The 21,717-nt window shown below is 41.5% G+C and overlaps 1 protein-coding gene across 1 annotated transcript in view; it reads left to right on the top strand.

Annotated features, from left to right (window-relative positions):
* LOC126458051 (ATP-binding cassette sub-family C member 4-like) overlaps positions 1 to 21,717 on the top strand; it is a 401,284-nt gene that overhangs the window by 220,278 nt on the left and 159,289 nt on the right. Inside the window, exon 16 of the mRNA XM_050094849.1 lies at positions 4,351 to 4,559. Coding sequence (XP_049950806.1) covers positions 4,351 to 4,559 — 209 coding nt within the window. The remainder of the gene's footprint in view (positions 1 to 4,350; positions 4,560 to 21,717) is intronic.

Raw genomic sequence — 21,717 nt, 5'->3', positions numbered from 1 at the left:
CGATATATTACTTATTAAAATGGAACAGTTGAATTTCTTGAACAGTGCAGTACTGTGGTTCGACAACTGACTCAAAAACAGACGTCAAGGATCCATCTGTGCCTAGGAAAAGTGTATTTTACGGAATCCCTCGCGGTTCCGCACTTTGTTCATTGCTTTTACCGCTGTATATCCACAATGTTTCATCTATACTTCGCTCTTATAACTCTCACTTGTGTGCAGGCGATACCTAGTAGCCACAGCCCTATGAAAATTTCTCGTACATGCCAGTATCACGACGTGCACAAAACCTTATTCCTAAACTAAACCTCAAGGAATCACAAGTCATCCAAACACCACGCCGAAAACTGATCAACGGACGTTTTCGTGAAACAGTTCATCCAATACTGTTATGTTTGGGTCTACATCTTCATCAACATAATACTCCTCAAACTACTGTACGGTGCAAGATGGCGGGTACCTTATACCACCACTATTTTAATAACTTTTTCCTGTTCCATTCGTGAACATAACGAGAGAAAAACTGCTGCCTATATGCCTACGTAAGAGCCCTAATTTCTCTAATCTTCCTGGTCATTAAGCAAAATGTACGTTGGCGCCGGTAAAGTCATTCTGCAATCAGCTTCAAACGCCGTTTCTCTAAACTAGTGTTCCGCGAAAAGAACGTCGCCACCCCCCCCCCCCCCCCCCCCCCCATTTGAGTTCACGAGACATCAGCCTTCTGCTAGTTTGGTCTGGCTACGAATTCTTGCATTGTGCCAATCTATTTATTTCAAAGTAGCATTTGCACCTTCCTCAACTATTTGTTTGCTACATTTTAATTTCTGACCTGCTACAGCTTTTACCCTTTACAGCTCTCTCTAGTATCACGGAAGCTCTACCCTGTTGTTTTAACACAAGTCCTATAATTCAGTTCCTTCTTCTTGTCAGTGTTTTCCCAAGGTTTCTTACTCGCCGAATCGGCTGGAAAGATCAGCATTCTTTATCTTATCGATCTATCTAATTCTCAACACCCTTCTGTAGCACCACATCTCAAACATTTTGATTCCTTTCTTTACCGGTTTTTCAACAGCCATGATACACTACTACACAACTGTTTGATCCAAATGTACTTTTTCAGAAATTTCTTCCTTAAATTAAGCCCTATGTTTGATACTAGCAGACCTATTTGGTCAGGAATGCCCTCTTCGCTTGCGCTGTTCTGACATTTATGTCCCACTTACCTTGTCCGTCTCGTGTTATTTTGCTTTCAAGCTAACGGAATTCTTTAACCTCGTCTACTTTGTTGTCACCATTTCTGATGCCAAATTTATCGCCAATCTTGTCCTTCGTTTATTTTTCGTATTCCGTAATCATTAGATTGTTGGATCCATTCAATGGGTCGTGTAATACTTATTCACTTTCACTAAGGATAGCAATGTCATCAGCGAATCGCGTCGTTGACATTCTTTCACAATGAATTGTAATTCCTCTCTTGAACCTTTCCTTTGTATCCGTAGCTGCTTCTTCGATATACAGATTGAGCAGTAGTAGCGAAAGACTGAATTTCTGTCTTAACCCCTTTTTAATCCAAACTCTTCGTTCTTGGTCTTCCATTCTTATCGGTTCCTCTTGATCTTGTACATGTTGTATATTACCCGTATTTCCATATAGCTTACTCCTTTTATACGCTGAATTTCGAATATTTTATACTGGTCTAATGTCATTTCTAAGCCGACAGGATGTTTTGATTTTTTTTTGAGTCTTGCTTCCATTATGAAGCGCAACATTAAACCCGCCTCTCTGGTGCTTGTAACTTTCCGAAAGCCAAACTGATCTTCATTCAACGATTCCTCCATTTTCTTTTCCAGTCTTCTGTATATCCTTCTTGTCCGTAACATAGATGCATGAGCTCGTAACATGTTTGAGCAATAGTTCACGCAGTTGTATGCCTATGCTCTCTTCGTGATTGTGTGGATGATATTTTATCGAAAGTCTGTTAGGAAGTCTCCAGTCTCTTAAATTCCACAACCCAATTTGAATAGTAGTAAGCTTACCAATTCTCCCAATGATTCTAAAAATTCGCAGGAAATCCTTATCCTGCCTACATTAAGTCCGGAAATTTAGAAAAATATTTCCCCTTCGAATCAGTCCAGTCATTATTCCTTCCAAACCTGTATTTTATCACGGTGTAAATAGTGGAAATACCGGACGACTCGCGCAAGCTATGCACTCTTGTGTAAGATACGTGCTCAAGATTCGACTGTTTGATCACATCAGTCCTTACTATACTCAGTTGCGTTGCATGCCACCGGCTAAGCGGCGTGAGTTTCACACCCTTTGTTTACCTCGTCAGTTTTTTGATCATTGGCGTCCTCAGTACTTCTCCTCTTGTGTAATATCTCTATCATCATTCCATAACTGTAGTACCAGAACGGATACGTCCGGTATCGCCTGTTCCTTTGCATAATACTAAATCTTTCTCCATCTCCTTCTCCATTTCAACCATGCGATTGTGGAACAAATTACGATGTAACCTGCATCATATCCAAAACCACTCTGCTTTCATCGTCGTCGTAGCTTCCTTCTCAACACTTACCGGCTGTTATCTTCCTGTCCTCTAGGAGGTCAATATCTCTGTCGCACTGTAACTGTCAGGACTTTTCTGATACATTACTGTTTCCGGTTTCTTCCCTTCATCTGATGACCTTGTCCTATTATTTCCTGATTTTCCTCTGACCAGTCAACTTCTTCTTCACGTACTCAGTACTATACATATCTCCATTATTACTGTTATTAATATCATTATTATTATTGTTATTATCATTAAAAATATTAATTCTGACGCGATAAAGATGTCTGGTTAGATGAAAGAGGGCGCCCTAATCATTCCAGGTGAAACAAGTGTAAAAACAAATAAATAGATAAATGGAAGCTCTGGGGACAATAAATCAGTCTTACAGTGTGTCAAAGCTAGCACCTGGCAGCTTTCAGTGAGGTTCAATGGAATATAACTCATTACTTAAGGATTGCAGACGAAACATATATTCCAAATATCTACCGATCCGCACTTATAGCACAGAACGGTTAATGTCTCGTGTGTAACGTGGAGCGTAACGCTAAAACGAAATGGGTTATTGCTTTCAGTCGCACTAAAAGTCATCCTATGAAGGAAGTACCGCATTTCGCAAATATGTCTGTACGTTGATTTAATAAAACAAGGACTCAGTGCTAGTTTAGATTTCTCGTTGCTTCTTGCACACACAATTTCTGCTCTCTGTGTTACAGCTAAATAATGCTCTGCCTATGGCAATTAACCTGGCCACAGGTTATCAAGGTTCACTGGAGGTGGAATTAAACTACGCCTTCAGTCACAACTTTTTCGTGTTTTATTAACTACAAATGCAACAGTTGCATTCTCAACCAATAATAAGTTAGGAAACCTACTCATCCATTACGTAAAATCAAACACAGAAACATACAACAACAGCGGAGTGTACAAAGTATCATGCCCCAGTTGTCCTGCATACTATGTAGGGAAAACAGGCAGAAACTTCAAAACCCGTTTTCAAGAACATGTAAATGCTTTCAAGCTCAAGACTTTCGGAAAATCAGTCATTGCACAACATATGTTGGAAATGAAACATGTCATCAACAGTCTAGAAAACAATTTGGTAATACTACACAACGAAGCCAACGGTAAGACCCTAAGTCTGTTAGAACAACTGGAATTATACCTCCACAAAATAAAAAAACCAGAATTATGTTAAATGAACAAACAGATTTCGCAAGGCATAGTTAGTTCAGTAATTTTGAAGATCTATTCTAAAGTTATTTCTTACATATGTCAATTTTTTAATAGTTATATCTTTAGCACTACGAATAAATTCATCTTTGACAACACCATGTACAAAAACATCTGTGAAGTGTTTATAAACATGTGTGTGCAAATGTACATTTCGAATGAAGTGACATGTACTAAAGCGACGGAAAAAAGAATGCTTGCCGGTACTAAAACGTTAAAAATGCTTTCCTTGGAAGGTGTAGTAAGTTTATACTGATCATTTTCCACTATTTTGCACATATTTTCCGCGTTCGACTTACGAAATTCATAACCCAACATTAAACTTTTTCGTGACAAGAATATGCATTTCACCTCATTCAGGAGAAGAAATAAAACCTGCATTCAAACAAATTACACCTGACGATGGACCCACAGGGTCCGAAATGCATCGTGTGGTTACACAAAACACGAAAAAGTTGTGACTGAAGGCGTTGTTTAATTCATACACCCAGTGTTTTGAATACAGTCACGTTTTAAGCTGCAAAATATGGATAAAATAAAAAATATAATTCTTTTTATGTTTGCAGAGCCTGATTATGGATGAAACTGGGAAAATCCACAAAGATCCAGCGGAACAAGACAATAGTGAAAAAATGATGGACGAAAAGTTTCGATGGCAAACGGTGTCCCAGTACTTCCGTTCTGCTGGTGGGCTATGCCTGTTGTTTTCTGTCGCTTCCATGATAGTCATCGCACAAATTATAACCAGCGGTTCTGACTATGTGGTGACGTATTGGTAAGTAAGCGTAAATAATTACATCACATAAATAATTATAAGGTCTTTGACAAATTTTCCTATTTTTTTCACACGCCATATGAACCAGTGTCATTGCGTTCACCCAGAAGTCAGTTTCTGTGAATAGAAAGCGCTGTCCAAATATACCTGTTGTTTAACGTTCTACGATGGAACAGCTCCAAAGAAAATGTTTTACAATGAGCGGAAGAGGCCTATTATATTTTTACTCAAACTTCTGTTAATGCCAGAACACTGCACAATGTGTATCTTTACATTACAAAAGAAAAAAAAAACTGAATTTTTCACTACAACGGACAGTAAGGATAACTGAATTAAATTCATTCATAAAATAATTCGACGATTTCGTGGAATTAAATTTCTGTCATCAAGTGTCAAAGAGAAATTAAATTTCGTGAACTTACTAACTAATAATTACTCGCTTCATCATTTTGTATGCAAACTTGGCGCCCCCGTTTTGTTTAGATTAGGCTTAAATGTTTCGTCGGCGACAAGGTCATTAAAGATGAAGCACAACATGTAGGGCAAGGATGGGGAAGGAAGTAAGCCTTGTCCTTTCGCTGGAACAATCCTAGCTTTCTTATTAACCGGTTTCTGGAAATTTAAATTCGGATGTCCAGATTTTTTTATCTGGTAAGAGATAGAAGAGATGGAAGCTGCATTACACAAAATAAATGTTTACTCATATTACTTTTTATTTCATATAGTGACTGGAATCAATGCTTGTAATCCTGTGGGTTTCGTTCGACGCCACAGGAATGCGAAGTGTTATTCGTACGTCACATCTCAAAGAATGTTCTGCAAATAGTCATGAAATAACTTCATAATTTGAGTATGGTTATAGTGAACAAAAGAACTGCCTTTAGGCAGAACCTCAATGAGCGAAAAATGTGACTTTTTCTGTTACTACGCTGCTTGCAATTAAGAGGAGGGAAGAAAATACCAGTCAAAATATTATGATGAAATAACGTATTTATTGAAACCTATTTATGATACTTGCAGTTCCCGTTGCAAGTCGTTGTCCCATTTCCTTTCCGCTACAAGTACGCTCGAGCCATGAACATCTTGCACTAGAGTTGCGAGTTACGTTCTGCCCCATGCCCAAGCAGCTGCCAAGGTCACGGACGAAGAGAGTCTGGCACGCGTGATGACTCCTTCGAGAAAATGTGTCACGTAAATTCACGAGATTTGCGGCGATTTGTTCCAAGGAAACACATTTTCGGTGATTTATGTACGGACGCTACGGAGCGGCAATAGGTGCCTGGCTTTTGCGTCCGCACCGAGTCTGGAATGTTCCGTCACACAGCGGACCTTCTTTTACTGGAGAGGCTCTAGGTGGTCGGGTACGGCGGTCAGGGCTGCTCGGCGGAAGCACTATAGATAACTGTTTGTTTGTCAGTAGGTGGTGGAAGGCGAGGGGGGGGGGGGGGGTGAGGTAGGGTGGAGAGCGAGGAGCGGCTAGAGGGGTGAGGGGGAGAAGAGCGGTTTGTGAGCGGGGAGGGGCTGGAGGATGGAGGGGGGAGTAGACGCCAACCCACAGTGTATACAAGTCAGGCGCGTGGGAGTGCGTTGTTTTTTCTGTCAGCTCAGGGGAGCTATGCGCCCCACGCTACGAATTGTCACTCGCGCTTGGTCTCTTGTGCTTAGCGTGCGCACGAACTCATCGTGGAGAGCTAGCAAATGCTAGGCGTGCGAATTCGTGACTTGGTACAGGACCATGAAGAAATCGTACATCTCCTTTACCTGAGAATCCAGAAGTTCGTGAGTCACCTACAGCTAAAATTCCTGTTCGGTCTCTACAACTAGTAGCGGATAGAAAGAAGCATGTCTAGACGTTGACCACAACGTCGAGAACACTTCTTGGACTCGACATAAGACAATTTCGCTGGATGCATGACGTTATGAGCATACAAACTACTCAGCGTTAGATGAGTTGCAGATGATCTTTGAAATTTTAGATAGACACAGCCCGACGTCTTCAAATACGTAGCAGTTTCTAGTCCCTCCTACCCCGCAACACGGTACACGCGCCTCAGAATATGATAATGAGGGGCCTGAAGAAAGAAGAAGATGGGCAGCAGCGACCACGAGTACGCAGTAGTCGGTACCAGAGCGAGGGGCAGAGTGGAGCCGGCGACGACTAGTAACAGCGTCCGGTTATCTGCAAGGTAAGTGGAGCAGCCGAGCGAACGCGCTAGATGACGGCAAAGTGATGGCTGCCATGGCACTGAGCAGCTGTAGTTACCCATCCGGCACTTTTTCAGCGACCATCACATTGATTTCAGTGGAAACAAAACTTAACATTGGAGATTTGTCAATTGCTGTTATATCCAGTTTCAGTTTCTGTCGACAATGCAGTATGAGATTTTGTTGAAATATGGTAAAAACCAAAGTTGTGAAGTGTCCACGAATTAAGATACACGTGAGAGGCGTCTACACGGCGTGATATGTGTGTTATACTGGTAGAATATTAAACATTTGGAATGACTCTTGATTGTTACTAGTACAAGGCGTTTGTGTTCAGGCGGGGAACGTTACTAGAGGACATGGCGAAGTAAAGCTACCTCTCTTGTGCCTCAGATGCAATACGAGAGTAGTGCATTAGTTAAACAGACAAAAAATTAAGGTATCCATCAGAATTTGCATATAATTTTTTTAGTGACTAGTTTAGAACATTTCTGATCATTCTCAAAGCGTTACCTGCGTTTGTAATGCTTGAATTTACGTTTTTCGTCATGTTAGTATAAAAAGTATTAGTAGACTCTGTTATGGTTGCCTTGGTACATTGGTACAAAATTCTATATGCATCTTTATATGTTTATACACAAAAATGTGACAGTCACCAAGGTAACTGTAATAAGTCAAATAACATTTGTTATAATGGTCTGATGTAAAAACAAATGCAGGCTATTATGTACAGTCGAATATTGGAAATTGCAGGTAATGGTTTCAGAATGAATGAAAATGTACGAAACTAGTCACTAATAAAAATATTATATGCAACTCTGATAGAAACCGTAGCTAATAAATTACCAGTATACTTAGTTGCTGATTCTGATACCAAAACAACGTTGCGTTAAGTGAAAATGTTATATTAAATCAATATATGTCTATTTTTCCACATATACCCAGCAACATCTATGCACTTGCCCCATCTTCTTATGACTCTTTTTATTCTCACATCGAAGAACTTTTTCCTTGATCTCGAGACCAGTTTTGTACTTTTTCTTTACCTCTCGTTGCCGTCGCATTCGATGCCAGGCTCAACTTTTTTTTACATCGGACGAAAGAGACAAAAACCCACAGAAACAAGGTCAGGGGGTGTGAGAAAGATGAGATAAGGGCTCCCAACAGACTTTTGTCAATATTTTCTAGCGTTTTTTGCCGCATGAAGTTGGATATTACTTACACGAAATCTTTCAGCATTTTTTCAACTGTAATCTGACAGTCAGTTTGAATAAGTGAACCAATACGAGATTACATGGACGACGTCGATACTGCTACGGGATTGGTTACTTATTGCAACCACTTTTCGCGTCGTTTCTGAAACTACTGCTGTACTTCTTGCACGTAAGACAATATGTCTGACGATGGTACACGTTCTGAAAATAACAGTCGCATTACAGAACACTGTTCTTCAAAAGTTTTATGTTTGAGCGGACATACAGTCGTAACTACGACGTTGCACGCTGTGTTTACGCGAATATTAACCGAGATGATCCTCTTCGGAAGGTTGCCATCTAACACAAAATGTCACTTCCTTTCATTAGGCGTTGCCTTCACTATGTAAGTTTGTTTAATTACTGAAGGAACCTCACGTTAAAAGAAGTTAACAGGGACATAATAGAAGAATTAAGAGTGTCTCGCCAACTTGCATCGAAATGATGAAATGAATAATAAATAAGGAAGCTAATTTTAGCCTTGCAAAAAATTCTACGAATACATAGAACGTATTGTACAATGTGATTTCCTATCCTATCATATTCACCTACTGAGAAAGGAAAAAATTACTATGCTCCTCTGTAATGACTATATGTCTCCGTATAACCCAGCCGGGTAGCGCAGTGTTACCTTACTGGACTCGCATTAGGGAAGACTACGGTTCAAACCCGCATCCGGCCATCCTGATTTAGGTTTTCCGTGATTTTCCTAAATCGCTTAAAGCAAATGCCATGATGGTTCCTTCAAAAAGGGCACGGCTGCTTTCCTTCTCCTGTCTTCCATAATCCAAGCTCGTGCTCCGTCTCTAATAACCTCGTTGTCGACGCGACCTCTTAACATTAATGTCCTCCTCATAAGGCTGCATAATATCATGGCCGCACAGTCTTACAGACACCGGTTCCCTGAGTTTAACAAACAACGTTCCCATAGAACAGTGTCGGCACCCTACCAATGACTCCCATTTAAATTCTCCGAGCATCTCCCTTACTGTATTCTCAAAAACCAGAATACACCCAGTCAAAAGTCACTTGTTTCTATAAATTCTACCAGATTATTTATGTCACCGCCACATATTCGGAATCGATAGAGACCCAGTCCAGGTTATTGGTTATTTGCCGATTCTGACTTAATTGAACCTCATTCGCAAACAGTTCACCGATAAATCATTTTCAGTGCTTTCTAAAACGTAACCTATTGCAAACAGTGAATTATTAAAATATATTTGTTAGCTTTTTTATTTTATTTTGTCAAGGTACATGAATAAATAAATTACAATTTCAGTAAACGAGCGAAAATCTTCGCGTTGCACCGAAGTTTTAGTGGAGGTATCCGCTTTAATAAAATCAAGCTGAAAATGTATAGCGTTATGAAATCGACTACATGTAGTAAAAGTAACAATCTTTTAATACGGCTATCAACCAATGTTCCCCTAGAACCATGTCTGCACTCTACTAGAGATTCTCATTTGAATTCTTCGAGCATCTCCCTCGCTCTATTCTAAAATATCTTAACACATCCAGTCTAAACGGCTCTAGTTTCTATAAATTCTACCAGATTATCTATGTCAGCGCTACATATTCGGAATCGACAGAAGCCCAATCTAAGAACTGTTATCTGATGATCCTGACTTCATTTAACCCGTTTGGAAATAGTTCAACGATAACTCAGTTTCTGTGCTTTCTAAGACGGATCTGTTGCAAACAGTGGGTTATTACAATTTATTTGTTTTTTTTATTTCGTCTTGCCTGGGTAAACAAAAAATTTCCAGAAAATGAGCGTATATCTCCGTGTTGCACATAGGTTTTAATGGCTGTACCTGCTTTAATAAAATGAAATCGAAAATACATAACGTTATGAAACCGACTGCATAGAGTAAAAGTAATTTTTCTATACGACTACCAACCAGTTAATTGTACTGGGTCTGAAATAGTCCAGTGTAATAAATGCATTTATGCTCCTCATAAACGAAAAGCTCATATTCTTTAATGCAGTCCTTCATGAGCAAATGTCTTAATGGGGCATTACCTTCATGAAAATGCTTTTCAGTTCGTGTAAAAGCCGATAACTGCAATGTGTGTTAAACCTGTTTTCAAAAAGGAAATCACAACCGTAACGTTGTTTCTTCCAGGAAGGCACATCGACCTTTTTTGCAGTGTTGCTCTTCATGGTGCTAGTTTAGTCCTTTCTATTAATGATTACGTTTTGTGATATACAGTGGTCGACCTTCAAATGTAAAGTCCACTTTCCTTCACTTCGTCATCTTCAAGAATTATTTGTCTGCACTCAAGAGACGTGCCCCTTCTCTTTTTTTCCTTCCACAGCCACTCATACCGTAAGTCCTGGATGTCATAGAGGCAGGTATGCCCGCAAAGGTTCTTACCTTAGACCGGTGCACGCATAGACACACCGTACGTATATTTCTTTACTTGATGCAAACAGGTTAGAATAGTCCATCTGAAATGAGCATTGTCTCTCGACAGAAATTTTTTCACAGAATGTTTATTTTCAATCACTTTTGGCAGCCTACTACAAAGTCCTGACGTTATCATATAGTTGTGCATTTCAGGATGTGGCTCAGGTGGAAATGGGGTCTAAAAAAGAACAAGTGTTAATTTTTCAACTCCGGTCGGCAAACTGCCTCCAGTTTATTGACAAAACATTTACTGATTAACCTAGTCGGGGTACATTATGTGAGTTTAGCGGCCCTAAGGAGCAAACAGATTGAGCCGGGGCTCGAAAAGTGCACGGAGGCAACCGGCCAATGCGTCTGATCTCGTCCGGGGCCTGTCAGTAAAAAAGAGGGCGATCCACACTCCTCGTCCGCGCAGCTCGGCGCGGTGGGCGCTCACACGTGATCTCCTGGACCTTTCTGATTAGCTGCTGTAGGAGCTCTGCCTAGGCAAGCGACGCTTCCCTAAGCGTCACACCGTCAGCAGAAAGGTTGTCTGTTCGTCGAGCTCGTGAATAAGCCGTGGCATAGCGGCACATACTGGAAAAATCTGATGTGTCGCCAACCCTGGGCCCGTGCACGGCTTTGTGAAGGTCCATTGCCATCCATAGCTCAAGCATTTTTTAAAAAATTTCCCTTTTCTTTTATTGAAAATAAAGGACTCCCGTACTCAATCTGTCAGCCCCTGTACATCTCCTTCCCCTTCCGCGGGAGCGAGGTTTTATGGTGAAAATTAGTTGTTGCTCGTTGACAAAAGAAAACAATTTGCTCCCTTGGTCGGGTGTGCTAATATTTGCAATAATGGGGGTGGGGTGAATCTAAGTTTTACAAAAACATTGGAATGAAGTATTACAGATTCTGTTAATCATATATACTTGCAACGCTAAACTCGGTGTAGCAGAAGTGTAGATGCTGGCCGAACTGAATCAGCACTGATCTTTTGAAGGTTACAGGCGCCTCCAGAAATGTGTAATTGTTTGTGTTGTTCGGCGAACGTTAAACTCCTTGCTACATAGTGGAATCAGTTTCAGAATATAAACTAAAATATGAAGGTAGTAATTGTAACAAATTAGTTAATTCCACAAAATGAAAGTATTCAATTGACAAACATAGTTAACATAAACAGAACATGAAAATAGTAAATAATTAGATAAAACACTGAAATTCCTCAAACTGAGAGGTAGTTTCTATGGTCAATAGCTTAAAAATAATAATTGAAGACTTATTGAAACACTAACAACCTAAAAAATTGCTTCATATACAGATAATAGAAAGTTAAAACATGTTCATAATGTAACATGAAAGGCATTTGCTTGTGTGTTGGGACACTGATTGCAGTCGGTTAAACACAATAGAGTTAAAGTTATAACTGTTGATGGTATATCTTCCACATATAATATAGACAATCATTGAAAAATAAACAGAGTGAGAATCTTTGGGTCAGACGCGGCGCTGTGATAGTGTGGCCCATGTGCCACTGACGGGGAGCGAGGCACCACAGGGCGCCGCGCAGCGTTGGATACACCGTCCTTCCCTTAGGTGGGGACGGCGGGAAGGAGGGACGTGGTGGCAGCTGCTTATTGTGTAGGCAGGTACTGAAACACTCCCCCAGGGATTGTATCAGTAAAGTTTGCAGGGGTGGGCTTCGGTAGCAAATAAACTAAGGTTTCCTACATTCAGTGGTCATCTTAGCAAAAGATTAGACCCCAAAAGGTAATTACACAACTCCCTGATAACAATGCTAGAACAGTAGCTATCTTTCCCAATAGTTTACAGGATTAGATACATTGATACACGATAACAATAATAGTAAATGAACATTAGACAATACAAACTTTATTTCAGTTGAAGAGTGTATTTCACTATGGTAGACCATGCCTGACATTACTCTTGTCGAAATTCACCATCGGGCTGTGCCTCGGGGACAGTTGGTTGTGTTGACTTAATGTGTTTACAATATCCTTTCTTATACAGGCGCCAGAGAACGGCTCCTGCGACAATCAGGGTTGGAACACTAAGGGCACTAGGCAGAGTAACCGTATACAATTGTTTCTGTGTCCGCCAGGTAGCTATATGGGCAACAGCTCGATCCAGGGCGATTTGGCCCTTTTCGTGAGCTATTAATTCGTCAATTGACTGAAGTAATCGAGCATCGGACTCGTTGGGTGGCCTGGGTACATTATCGGGTGATGGTAGTACCACGAGTACCTCAGGTGAATAAAGTAAAAGGGGTCCGAGGGTCAAATTCTTCACTTGTGTTAGGTGTGCTGACAGTTTGACAGTAGGTGTTATTAAATCACAGGTGGACATGTTGAACAGTAATCCATTGTCTTCTAGTGCGAAACGATACGTCCGAGACACGAAAACATGGTCATAGCATATTAAAGCAATTGTAGATGTTTGAGGTACAAAATATAATAAACTATCCCCTACTGGTTTAAACCAAGGCTCACGCAAGGTCGATAACATACGAGGACAGGGGGGATGGGGGTGTTTCCTCTAAAAACAAGGCCACCTCACAGTCCTTAGTTCCAGTATGAATGGATAAGTTTGAACACATATAGTAATTAGTGTGAAGGCACTAATGGAAGTCAGTCAGCTGCATGACAGAATGTCTTTGCCGATCTTTGCTAATAGCTAAGATATCATTAGTTTGCCAAGTCACTTGCTTTCGTAGGGCAACCCAAGTAACCGGAAACGTGTGTAATCGGTAGCATTCAAACTCGCAGTTGGCGCACGTGATGGGTAGAGAAATCTGAGCGCACAGTCCTTGAGTAGTTCGCACAAGATGTACTTTAGCTGCCCCATAATAATGGGGTAGCGAAGATTCCCATACGGGGTAAAGCATTTGCATTGGCAATGCCAGGTGAAACGAAACATTAGCCAGAGTTTTCAGAAACATTTCTGCAGGCATTAACGTAGGGCTAAGCTTATACTGTAGTCCTAGCAGAGTAATAGTATGGAAGGTGTTAATATGTAACTGAATGGTATGGGTGTTGTATAGTAAGATCTGTAGCGCTCTCGTTATCTCCAAAGTGTAGGTCACATTAGTTATGGTATGATGTAAAAACTCAAGGTCCCCTTGGATAACATTCCTGAATGTTTCGTACCGCTGTACAAGGTCAATTGCCACGACACGAATTTGCCTAGTAGCAGCTAATAAACTGTCTTCAATATGGGTGAGGCGTAATTGCTGGCGGACCAGTACGTCCCGATTTTGGTTAGTAGTAAAAGTTACTTGGCGAAGGGTTTGGTCCCAGCGGTTAGCGTCAGCATGGTCGGGGGTACCAAAGATAGTTTTGAGTATCGCACCTCCGGCATTGAACCAGGCTCTCTTAACGCGAGTTAGGGGCACAGTGTCGAAGATTCTTCGTAGTTGTTCTTGAGTGTTTAGCAGTGCTTGTTTTAAATCCCACAGAGTGCGTAAGGTGGAAGTCTGCCCCGATTGTTCAAGTAAAGGTTCAAAGGCCAATAGGCGATTGATAAGTTGTTGTAAAGCTAGCTGTTCTTCCTTAATGGAGGTTAGTTGTATATCGGCACGTATTACCGCTTGATGGGGGGTATATAGCAAGTTGTTCAAACGTTCAAACATGATGCCTGACGATGACGGATGATTACTAAAGGGTGGGAGACTGACAGCTCCAGTAAAAAGAATCAATAAAGCACAGCATCTCATGGTGTAATGTCTGGTCGATATTCTCCTGGTAGTTATTCAACAAATCCAATAGATTATGAGTGACACCGCCGAAGTGGCCGATGAAAGGACAGAGTGTAGTAGCGTCCTGCATTCAGAAGAGATAGAAGGCGTGAGAATATCTCTATGCAACTGTATGTAGTAATGACGACAAAATATATCACAGCAGTGCGTAATAGTGTTTGGTTAATATTTACCGTGCAATGGAGTCGGAGAGTAGTATGTTCCGATGAGGCGGTTGCAACTTCACTGTTAATACTGAACTGGCCACTAAGTGAGAGGTCACGGGTCTTTATACAATAGCAAGTAGCCAAAAGAGGGTTGTCAGCATTGCTGACAAGTACCTATAGTCAGCGATCGCGTGTAGAAGACTGACACGACAATTTCACAATCTGACTGAGTGAATTAGTCAGCGGAATAAGCCCGCGGCTATGTAAGAAGTGTGACTGAAAGGGGACGAGCAGCACCTACGTGTTATTTGTGTGTGTTTTTGTTTTATTTATAGATATTTATGGGTCTTCACCTAGAATATTGGTCCGATATCAATGAGAGTCAATCTGTTGAGGTGGAAGGTTTCTTAGCCGCTAGATGCAGATAAACGGTTAAGCGTGTTGATGGAAGCACTTAACCATGCGATAAAGTACATGACTGCTTGTTCCCTTTACAGAGAAGGTTACACACAGGTAGAGAATGGCGGTAATTACATTTTGTAAGTGATAGCAATTTTCAGAAAATTCTGTAGGCCCTTATCTACGGAGTTTTTATTTCCGGGGTGACTGTTCAGATCGCTGCAGCTACCCTAGACAACACATTGCGCACTATATTGAAAAGCGTTTTCTGCGCGAACTGTTACAGGTTTTCCCGGTGAGAAGTATTTAACGAATAATTCTCTCCAAATAAAGTGAGTAGATGCAAAAACTATAACCAGATAGAGGGTTTAACCGCCAGAAATGCAAACAAAACAAGTGCAGCTGAAACCTTTTAATACATCTCCTGTAGTAGAGTTTATACTCTCCCTTTCAGGGTGGGGTGAGTATGACTGTGTATACGTATCATGTGGATGAGGTGTCTGTGAATGTGTAAGGAACGTTGTGCGGGTGTTCATGAAGCGATAACGTGTAGTTCATACACTATGTCCGACAATATGTGGCTATTCTTCGCTATGGGTTGCCAAAGCGGGATGGGACTTCATCATCATAGAAGCACCAGAGGTAATGAGAAGAAAAACCGATGATAGCGGCCGTGAAAGATATTCTGGTGTACAAGGTTGCGATTACCAGATGGGCTGAATAGTAGCTAACTTGAAGAAGGATTTGCTACTGCTGTTATTGAGTGGTCGAGATTCGTGGATTAAGCAAACCAGTGCTTATTTACGAGGATAACAAAATGTTTCCCGGCATCAGGTAAAAGTAAGGCAGAGCATGGCAGAAAGGATGAAATAGCAATCATTTGCGGAGTGATGGTTACGTGAGAAGCATTCGCAACAACCAAGGACCACATTCGTTGTGATATCAAGGCATTAAGCAATTAACAGCATTACTGAACTTGTTACTACACCCCGATTGCTTCAGGTAAATTGGGAACAGCAACTTAACAAGATAGGTACTTCGGCTCTTTACTCCTATGACAACTCGAGATTCGCTGACGTGACTGTTGGAGAAGAAATGTGCCAACAACTGGCATAATACTCGGGTTCTAAGAAGGCAGCGAAATAATGCAGTATGTAATGACTGTAATACAAGAAAAGGCGGATCAACATTGTAATAATGTATAGCATTTTAAAGCTCAGAGTGACTTACTGCCCATTCTGTGGATAAAGATTCTGAGAGATGAAGCGTAGCTGAACAGTAAAGTTTACCGGTTACAATACGTACGCGCGTGGCTGCGGGAAACCTCACCAGGCCCGGACACCGGAAGGATTAACAGATTGATAGCTCTCTCTTGATTCGGTGGGTGGTGGTGCATGGCCGTTCTTAGCCTGCTAACTAGTCGCGTGACATCCTTCGTGCTGTACTTTTCTTCTTAGAGGGACAGGCGGCTTCTAGCCGCACGAGATTGAGCAATAACAGGTCTGTGATGCCCTTAGATGTTCTGGGCCACACGCGCGCTACACTGAAGCAGTCAGCGTGTCTTCCTAGGCCGAAAGATTGGGGTAACCCGCTGAATCTCCTTCGTGCTAGGGATTTGGGCTTGCAATTGTTCCCCATGAACGAGGAATTCCCAGTAAGCGCGAGTCATAAGCTCACGTTGATTACGTCCCTGCCCTTTGCACACACCTCCCGTCTTTACTACGACGTTATGTGATACGCGTGTCTGCTGATCAAGCAGCTCGTGCCCGCACGCACACGTGTGTAATCGCGCTGCACTGCTTCGCAGTAGTACGCGCGGGGAATAAAACTTCCCTCTTACATGACCGAGTATTGGCGTACTTAGTTTAGCGAGTTACGCTGAGAGATAATTTATGTCGGCACTAAAAACTGTGTGGTGGCTCTTCCAAGTACGTATCATATCGTTGCTACGACGCAAATTACGCGTCGCACTTGTGTTTAGTGTCATGAAAAGTCACGAGCAGCAAGGAAAAGTGAAAATGCGAACACGATAATTGTATTTTGTGTACTTTAAGGGAAGGACAAAGCTCTCCTTTGGAACAACCAAGTAATGCCCATGGTTACGTCTTTAAAAATTTCCAATACAGGTTGGTTCAAATGGTTCAAATGGCTCTGAGCACTATGGGACTTAACAGCTGTGGTCATCAGTCCCCTAGAACTTAGAACTACTTAAACCTAACTAACCTAAGGACTTCACACACATCCATGCCCGAGGCAGGATTCGAACCTGCGACCGTAGCAGTCGCGCGGTTCCGGACTGCGCGCCTAGAACCGCGAGACCACCGCGGCCGGCTCCAACGCAGGTTTTCGCCTACTGTTGAAGGACACTGATTCTTCGCTTAGCTAGATAGCAGAGACACGATTCTCATTTCACAATAGATCGTCGGAGAATAGCTTAAACATGGACACTGCAACAAGGGAGGAGCGATACCTCGATGAGAAAAATGGCTGGAAAGACGGATAGGTCCGGTATTCTTGGAGTAATTTACAGTACCACTGCATACTCATCAACAAAAGAAGAAAGACAGGATGGATCCGAGGGTTCGGCAGTAAATAAGTAATACAATGGGAGGGCTTCAAAAATTAACTGCAGTCACAGGCGACTGCAGGTATCCACCGATTCGGCAGCACGGATACCAGCATGTCGTGTGTTGTCAGTAGCGTGAAAAAACCGAGCCAACGAAATAGTTGTCCCTATTACTCGCTGTCCGTTGTGAGTGCGAATCTGTCTCTCGCTGAACTAACCAGTTGTGATTCAGGCTAACTCAGCAGGCGTTCCTTTACCCTTGGCCAATTATTACGTAGCGCTTGGGCCCATTCCTGAGTAGTTTCCATAATTTACTGAGTCCAACCTATCAATCTGACACGACAGTGACTGTGTCAGATAGTTTTCCATCGCTGCGGTGGCAGCGAAACATTCCCACAGACAAACAGGTGTATTAGTTTTTATCGCGGAGCCGCTCCTTGTTACGCAAGGTAGCTGAATGACCGGCATGGCTTAGGTGCTATTTGATTCATAAAGGAAAGATAATAGTAAGTAAATATCCCTTAATACAGTGAGGGGAGGGGCAGGGTTGAGACATGGCCCCGTGTTCCCTGCGTATACAAACTGAAGGTATACAACATAAAATGACAAAAAAATGCACACATACAACATGATAAATTGACATGAGGCATAATGCAATTAGCAGCACAATAAAATAATACAAAACAATAAAATGAAACACACATCATAAATTAGCTTATGACTTAGATCAGTGAGCAAGCATTGCAGTATAGTCGTCTCAGGACTAATAGATGTGCAATCTGCTACGATTTGGCATTAATTCCGGACGAATTACGTCACTTCAAAGGAGACTGTCATGATCCATGGCTATGAATACTAAGGACATCCATTACTGGGTGTGTGAAAACATTACTTGTAATGCAAGGTGGTGTGATCGGTGCAAAGTGCGTAAATTACGGTAATAGCAAATAGGAGCGAGTGGGACTGTGGTGATGTGAGTCAAATGTAATTCATTGAGGTGTTAAATTGTAATAAAATCGTGGCAGTGAAATGATGAGATTCTCTGACTTGTTTTGTACCACCTATAACCCCTGCCACACTCTCTAAATGGTTCTTTCTTTAAATCCACTTACTCTGTTATGGTAAAGTATGCATATTTTATCTATAGTTATGCTATTCCATGCTGAATAACGACGGCTGTGAGGATACGTGAGGGTCTCGTCATTTAATTAGTGACGCGCATGAATGGATTGACGAGATTATCGCTTCCTATCCACTATCTACGGGACCACTGCCAAAGGAACAGACTGGAAAACGTTAGTGAAGAAAGAAAACGGTATTGAGCTTGACTCGAAGTATAGACTTGCATGAGTAATTATGCAGACCAGCCGTCATTAACTCTGCCTCTATTTAGTCAGTAGGTGTGTGTCATGCTCTATCCTCTTTCTATCATGTATCTCCCTAATCCTGGAGACTTACCTGAGCACGTACCGTAGCACCACGGCGACATCTCGACGATCCATGACTTACCTGTGGCGTCTGCTCGGTGAGCCGCTGTTGCGATCAGTAAGGCATAATTTTATAGGTGTGTCGTATGTAAACAGTGAATGATTCTCAGAGTTAGCTTTCTATAATGATCACTTGTATGAAAGCTAATAGTGTTCTATTCTTCATTAGCTAAGGAAAATGATTATCTGCATTGTAGAAGACAGCAAATGTGTATATGTGAGACGTATTTACACTAGTAGTGCAGAACCCGTTTCATGACGTATCACGGCAGTTGTGTATCCTGTAATTCTCATACGTGCTTGTTGAACGCCATAGGTTGCATTTCAGACAGCATAAGAGTGTGAATTAGTTGCAAGGCTGTAGATAAGGTAGGAATAATTTCGATTACTAGAGTCGAGGGACATGAAAGGGAAGCAGTGGTTGTGAAGGGAGTAAGACAGGGTTGTAGCCTCTCCCCGATGTTGTTCAATCTGTATATTGAGCAAGCAGTAAAGGAAACAAAAGAAAAATTCGGAGTAGGTATTAAAATTCATGGAGAAGAAATAAAAACTTTGAGGTTCGCCGATGACATTGTAATTCTGTCAGAGACAGCAAAGGACTTGGAAGAGCAGTTGAATGGAATGGACAGTGTCTTGAAAGGAGGATATAAGATGAACATCAACAAAAGCAAAACAAGGATAATGGAATGTAGTCTAATTAAGTCGGGTGATGCTGAGGGAATTAGATTAGGAAATGAGGCACTTAAAGTAGTAAAGGAGTTTTGCTATTTGGGGAGCAAAATAACTGATGATGGTCTAAGTAGGGAGGATATAATATGTAGGCTGGCAATGGCAAGGAAAGCGTTTCTGAAGAAGAGAAATTTGTTAACATCCAGTATTGATTTAAGTGTCAGGAAGTCATTTCTGAAAGTATTCGTATGGAGTGTAGCCATGTATGGAAGTGAAACATGGACGATAAATAGTTTGGACAAGAAGAGAATAGAAACTTTCGAAATGTGGTGCTACAGAAGAATGCTGAAGATTAGATGGGTAGATCACATAACTAATGAGGAAGTATTGAATAGGATTGGGGAGAAGAGAAGTTTGTGGCACAACTTGACCAGAAGAAGGGATCGGTTGGTAGGACATGTTCTGAGGCATCAAGGGATCACCAATTTAGTATTGGAGGGCAGCGTGGAGGGTAAAAATCGTAGAGGGAGACCAAGAGATGAATACACTAAGCAGATTCAGAAGGATGTAGGTTGCAGTAGGTACTGGGAGATGAAAAAGCTTGCACAGGATAGAGTAGTATGGAGAGCTGCATCAAACCAGTCTCAGGACTGAAGACCACAACAACAACAACAACAACAGTGTGTTATATGTAATTTGCGTATGGTTAGGTATAAGATACTTCGTGCAGTAGTGTAATTCATCAACTAGGACGTGTGTGGTTCATTAGATGACGTAACAAATGACAAAATGTGGCGCAGTGATTCATTCGACGTAGTGTGTACTGGTGTGTGGGTGTGCGTGCGGCTGCGTATCTAACGGAATGCGCTGCTCTGGCGCCTCCAGCAAGGGCGCTCTGTCAGGCAGCTGTGCGCTCCTTCGTACGCTTAGTTATGTTTTGTTTTTGTCTGCGATGGCGTGGCCTGTTATTTGTCACTATGTGGGTGAATGACTTAAGTACACTAGTGCTTGACTATGCCCAACTAGTGAAGTTGCGATACTCAATACTTCAACTCTAACTACGATTCTGATTCTATTCTTCTTAATGTAGTGCTCTCTATCGGACGATTCCGAGCCCAGCTCCCTTTCGTACATAGCCAGGTTGGATACAGAAATGCCCATCGTCGTGGCCGGCTACACTAAGTTATGTATATCCGCCAATTCCTGAATGTGTATGGTGAAGGAGTACGCCCGAAGACGCCCAAGAGCGGCACTACTTCCTTTAACTTGCAACCGCGAATACCAATAGTCTCTTTAACGGTGGAACACAAAATCTTTTAATCCCTGTTTTCCAAGGTAGCGGAAAAATATTATTGGGCGCTATACGAACTGAGATGCATTACATTAGAAATGATTGAGTCCTCTACCAATTACTTAGTGGTGCCAGTATACGTCAGCGCATAGACAACGATCTTTCTATGTGAACTTTGACTAAATAAGTTACTCTTTCATCACATAGTATTGAAGAAATTGCATTGAATATTTACTTGGTTTGTAACCTGGGAAAAGTTTTCACTAGCTTCTGCTAGGCAATCAATAAAAGTTCCTCTTAAAAGATAGCAATTTGTGTTGTGTACGTCAGCAGACATCATTATGAAAAGGTGTACTTTATTTGAGCATTAGACAAAATGATTTGTGGTTAATAGCTATTGCAGCGATATTCAAAAGATAAGTTACCAGTACTGTCGTATGGAGGATGAATGGCATAAATACTACAAATGTTGTTCCCATAACCAGGTACCATAACACAGATCACTCCTCTTCACAGAACACTTACCTTTCAACGTTCTTTGTCATACTCTCCAGAATTTCAGTGTAGGCATATGGCGCACTAAACCTTCGGTGCAGCTACCAGCTCTCTTTCATTACAGTGGCACTAGTAGGTGTATTTTGTTACTGATAGTCATACGTACGTTGCATAGGTATGCTGTGTAGATGGACAGTGCAACGTGTGAAAAGAAATATCATTAAAATTGCTGTGTCCTTCCAGGCTAAATGTTAGGTTTGTATGTATTGTGTAATTATTTCTTTCGATAGTAAATGATTCCAAAACCTCACTATTCTCGTCCTGTTACTTTATTGATACATAGATTAAACTCTGGGGTAAACTACATAGTTCAAGCGTGGATTTGTACTCTCAGGGTGGGAAACAGAGAGAGAGATGTGGTGTGATATTTACAACAAGGCAGATGAAGCTAGTATGAGAGTGACCCAGCGATTACAAGC

This window comes from Schistocerca serialis, chromosome 2 (assembly GCF_023864345.2).
Source record: "Schistocerca serialis cubense isolate TAMUIC-IGC-003099 chromosome 2, iqSchSeri2.2, whole genome shotgun sequence".
NCBI lineage: Eukaryota > Metazoa > Arthropoda > Insecta > Orthoptera > Acrididae > Schistocerca > Schistocerca serialis.
Note: the sequence above shows the minus strand (reverse complement) of the source record. Positions and strands in the feature narration are given on the sequence as shown.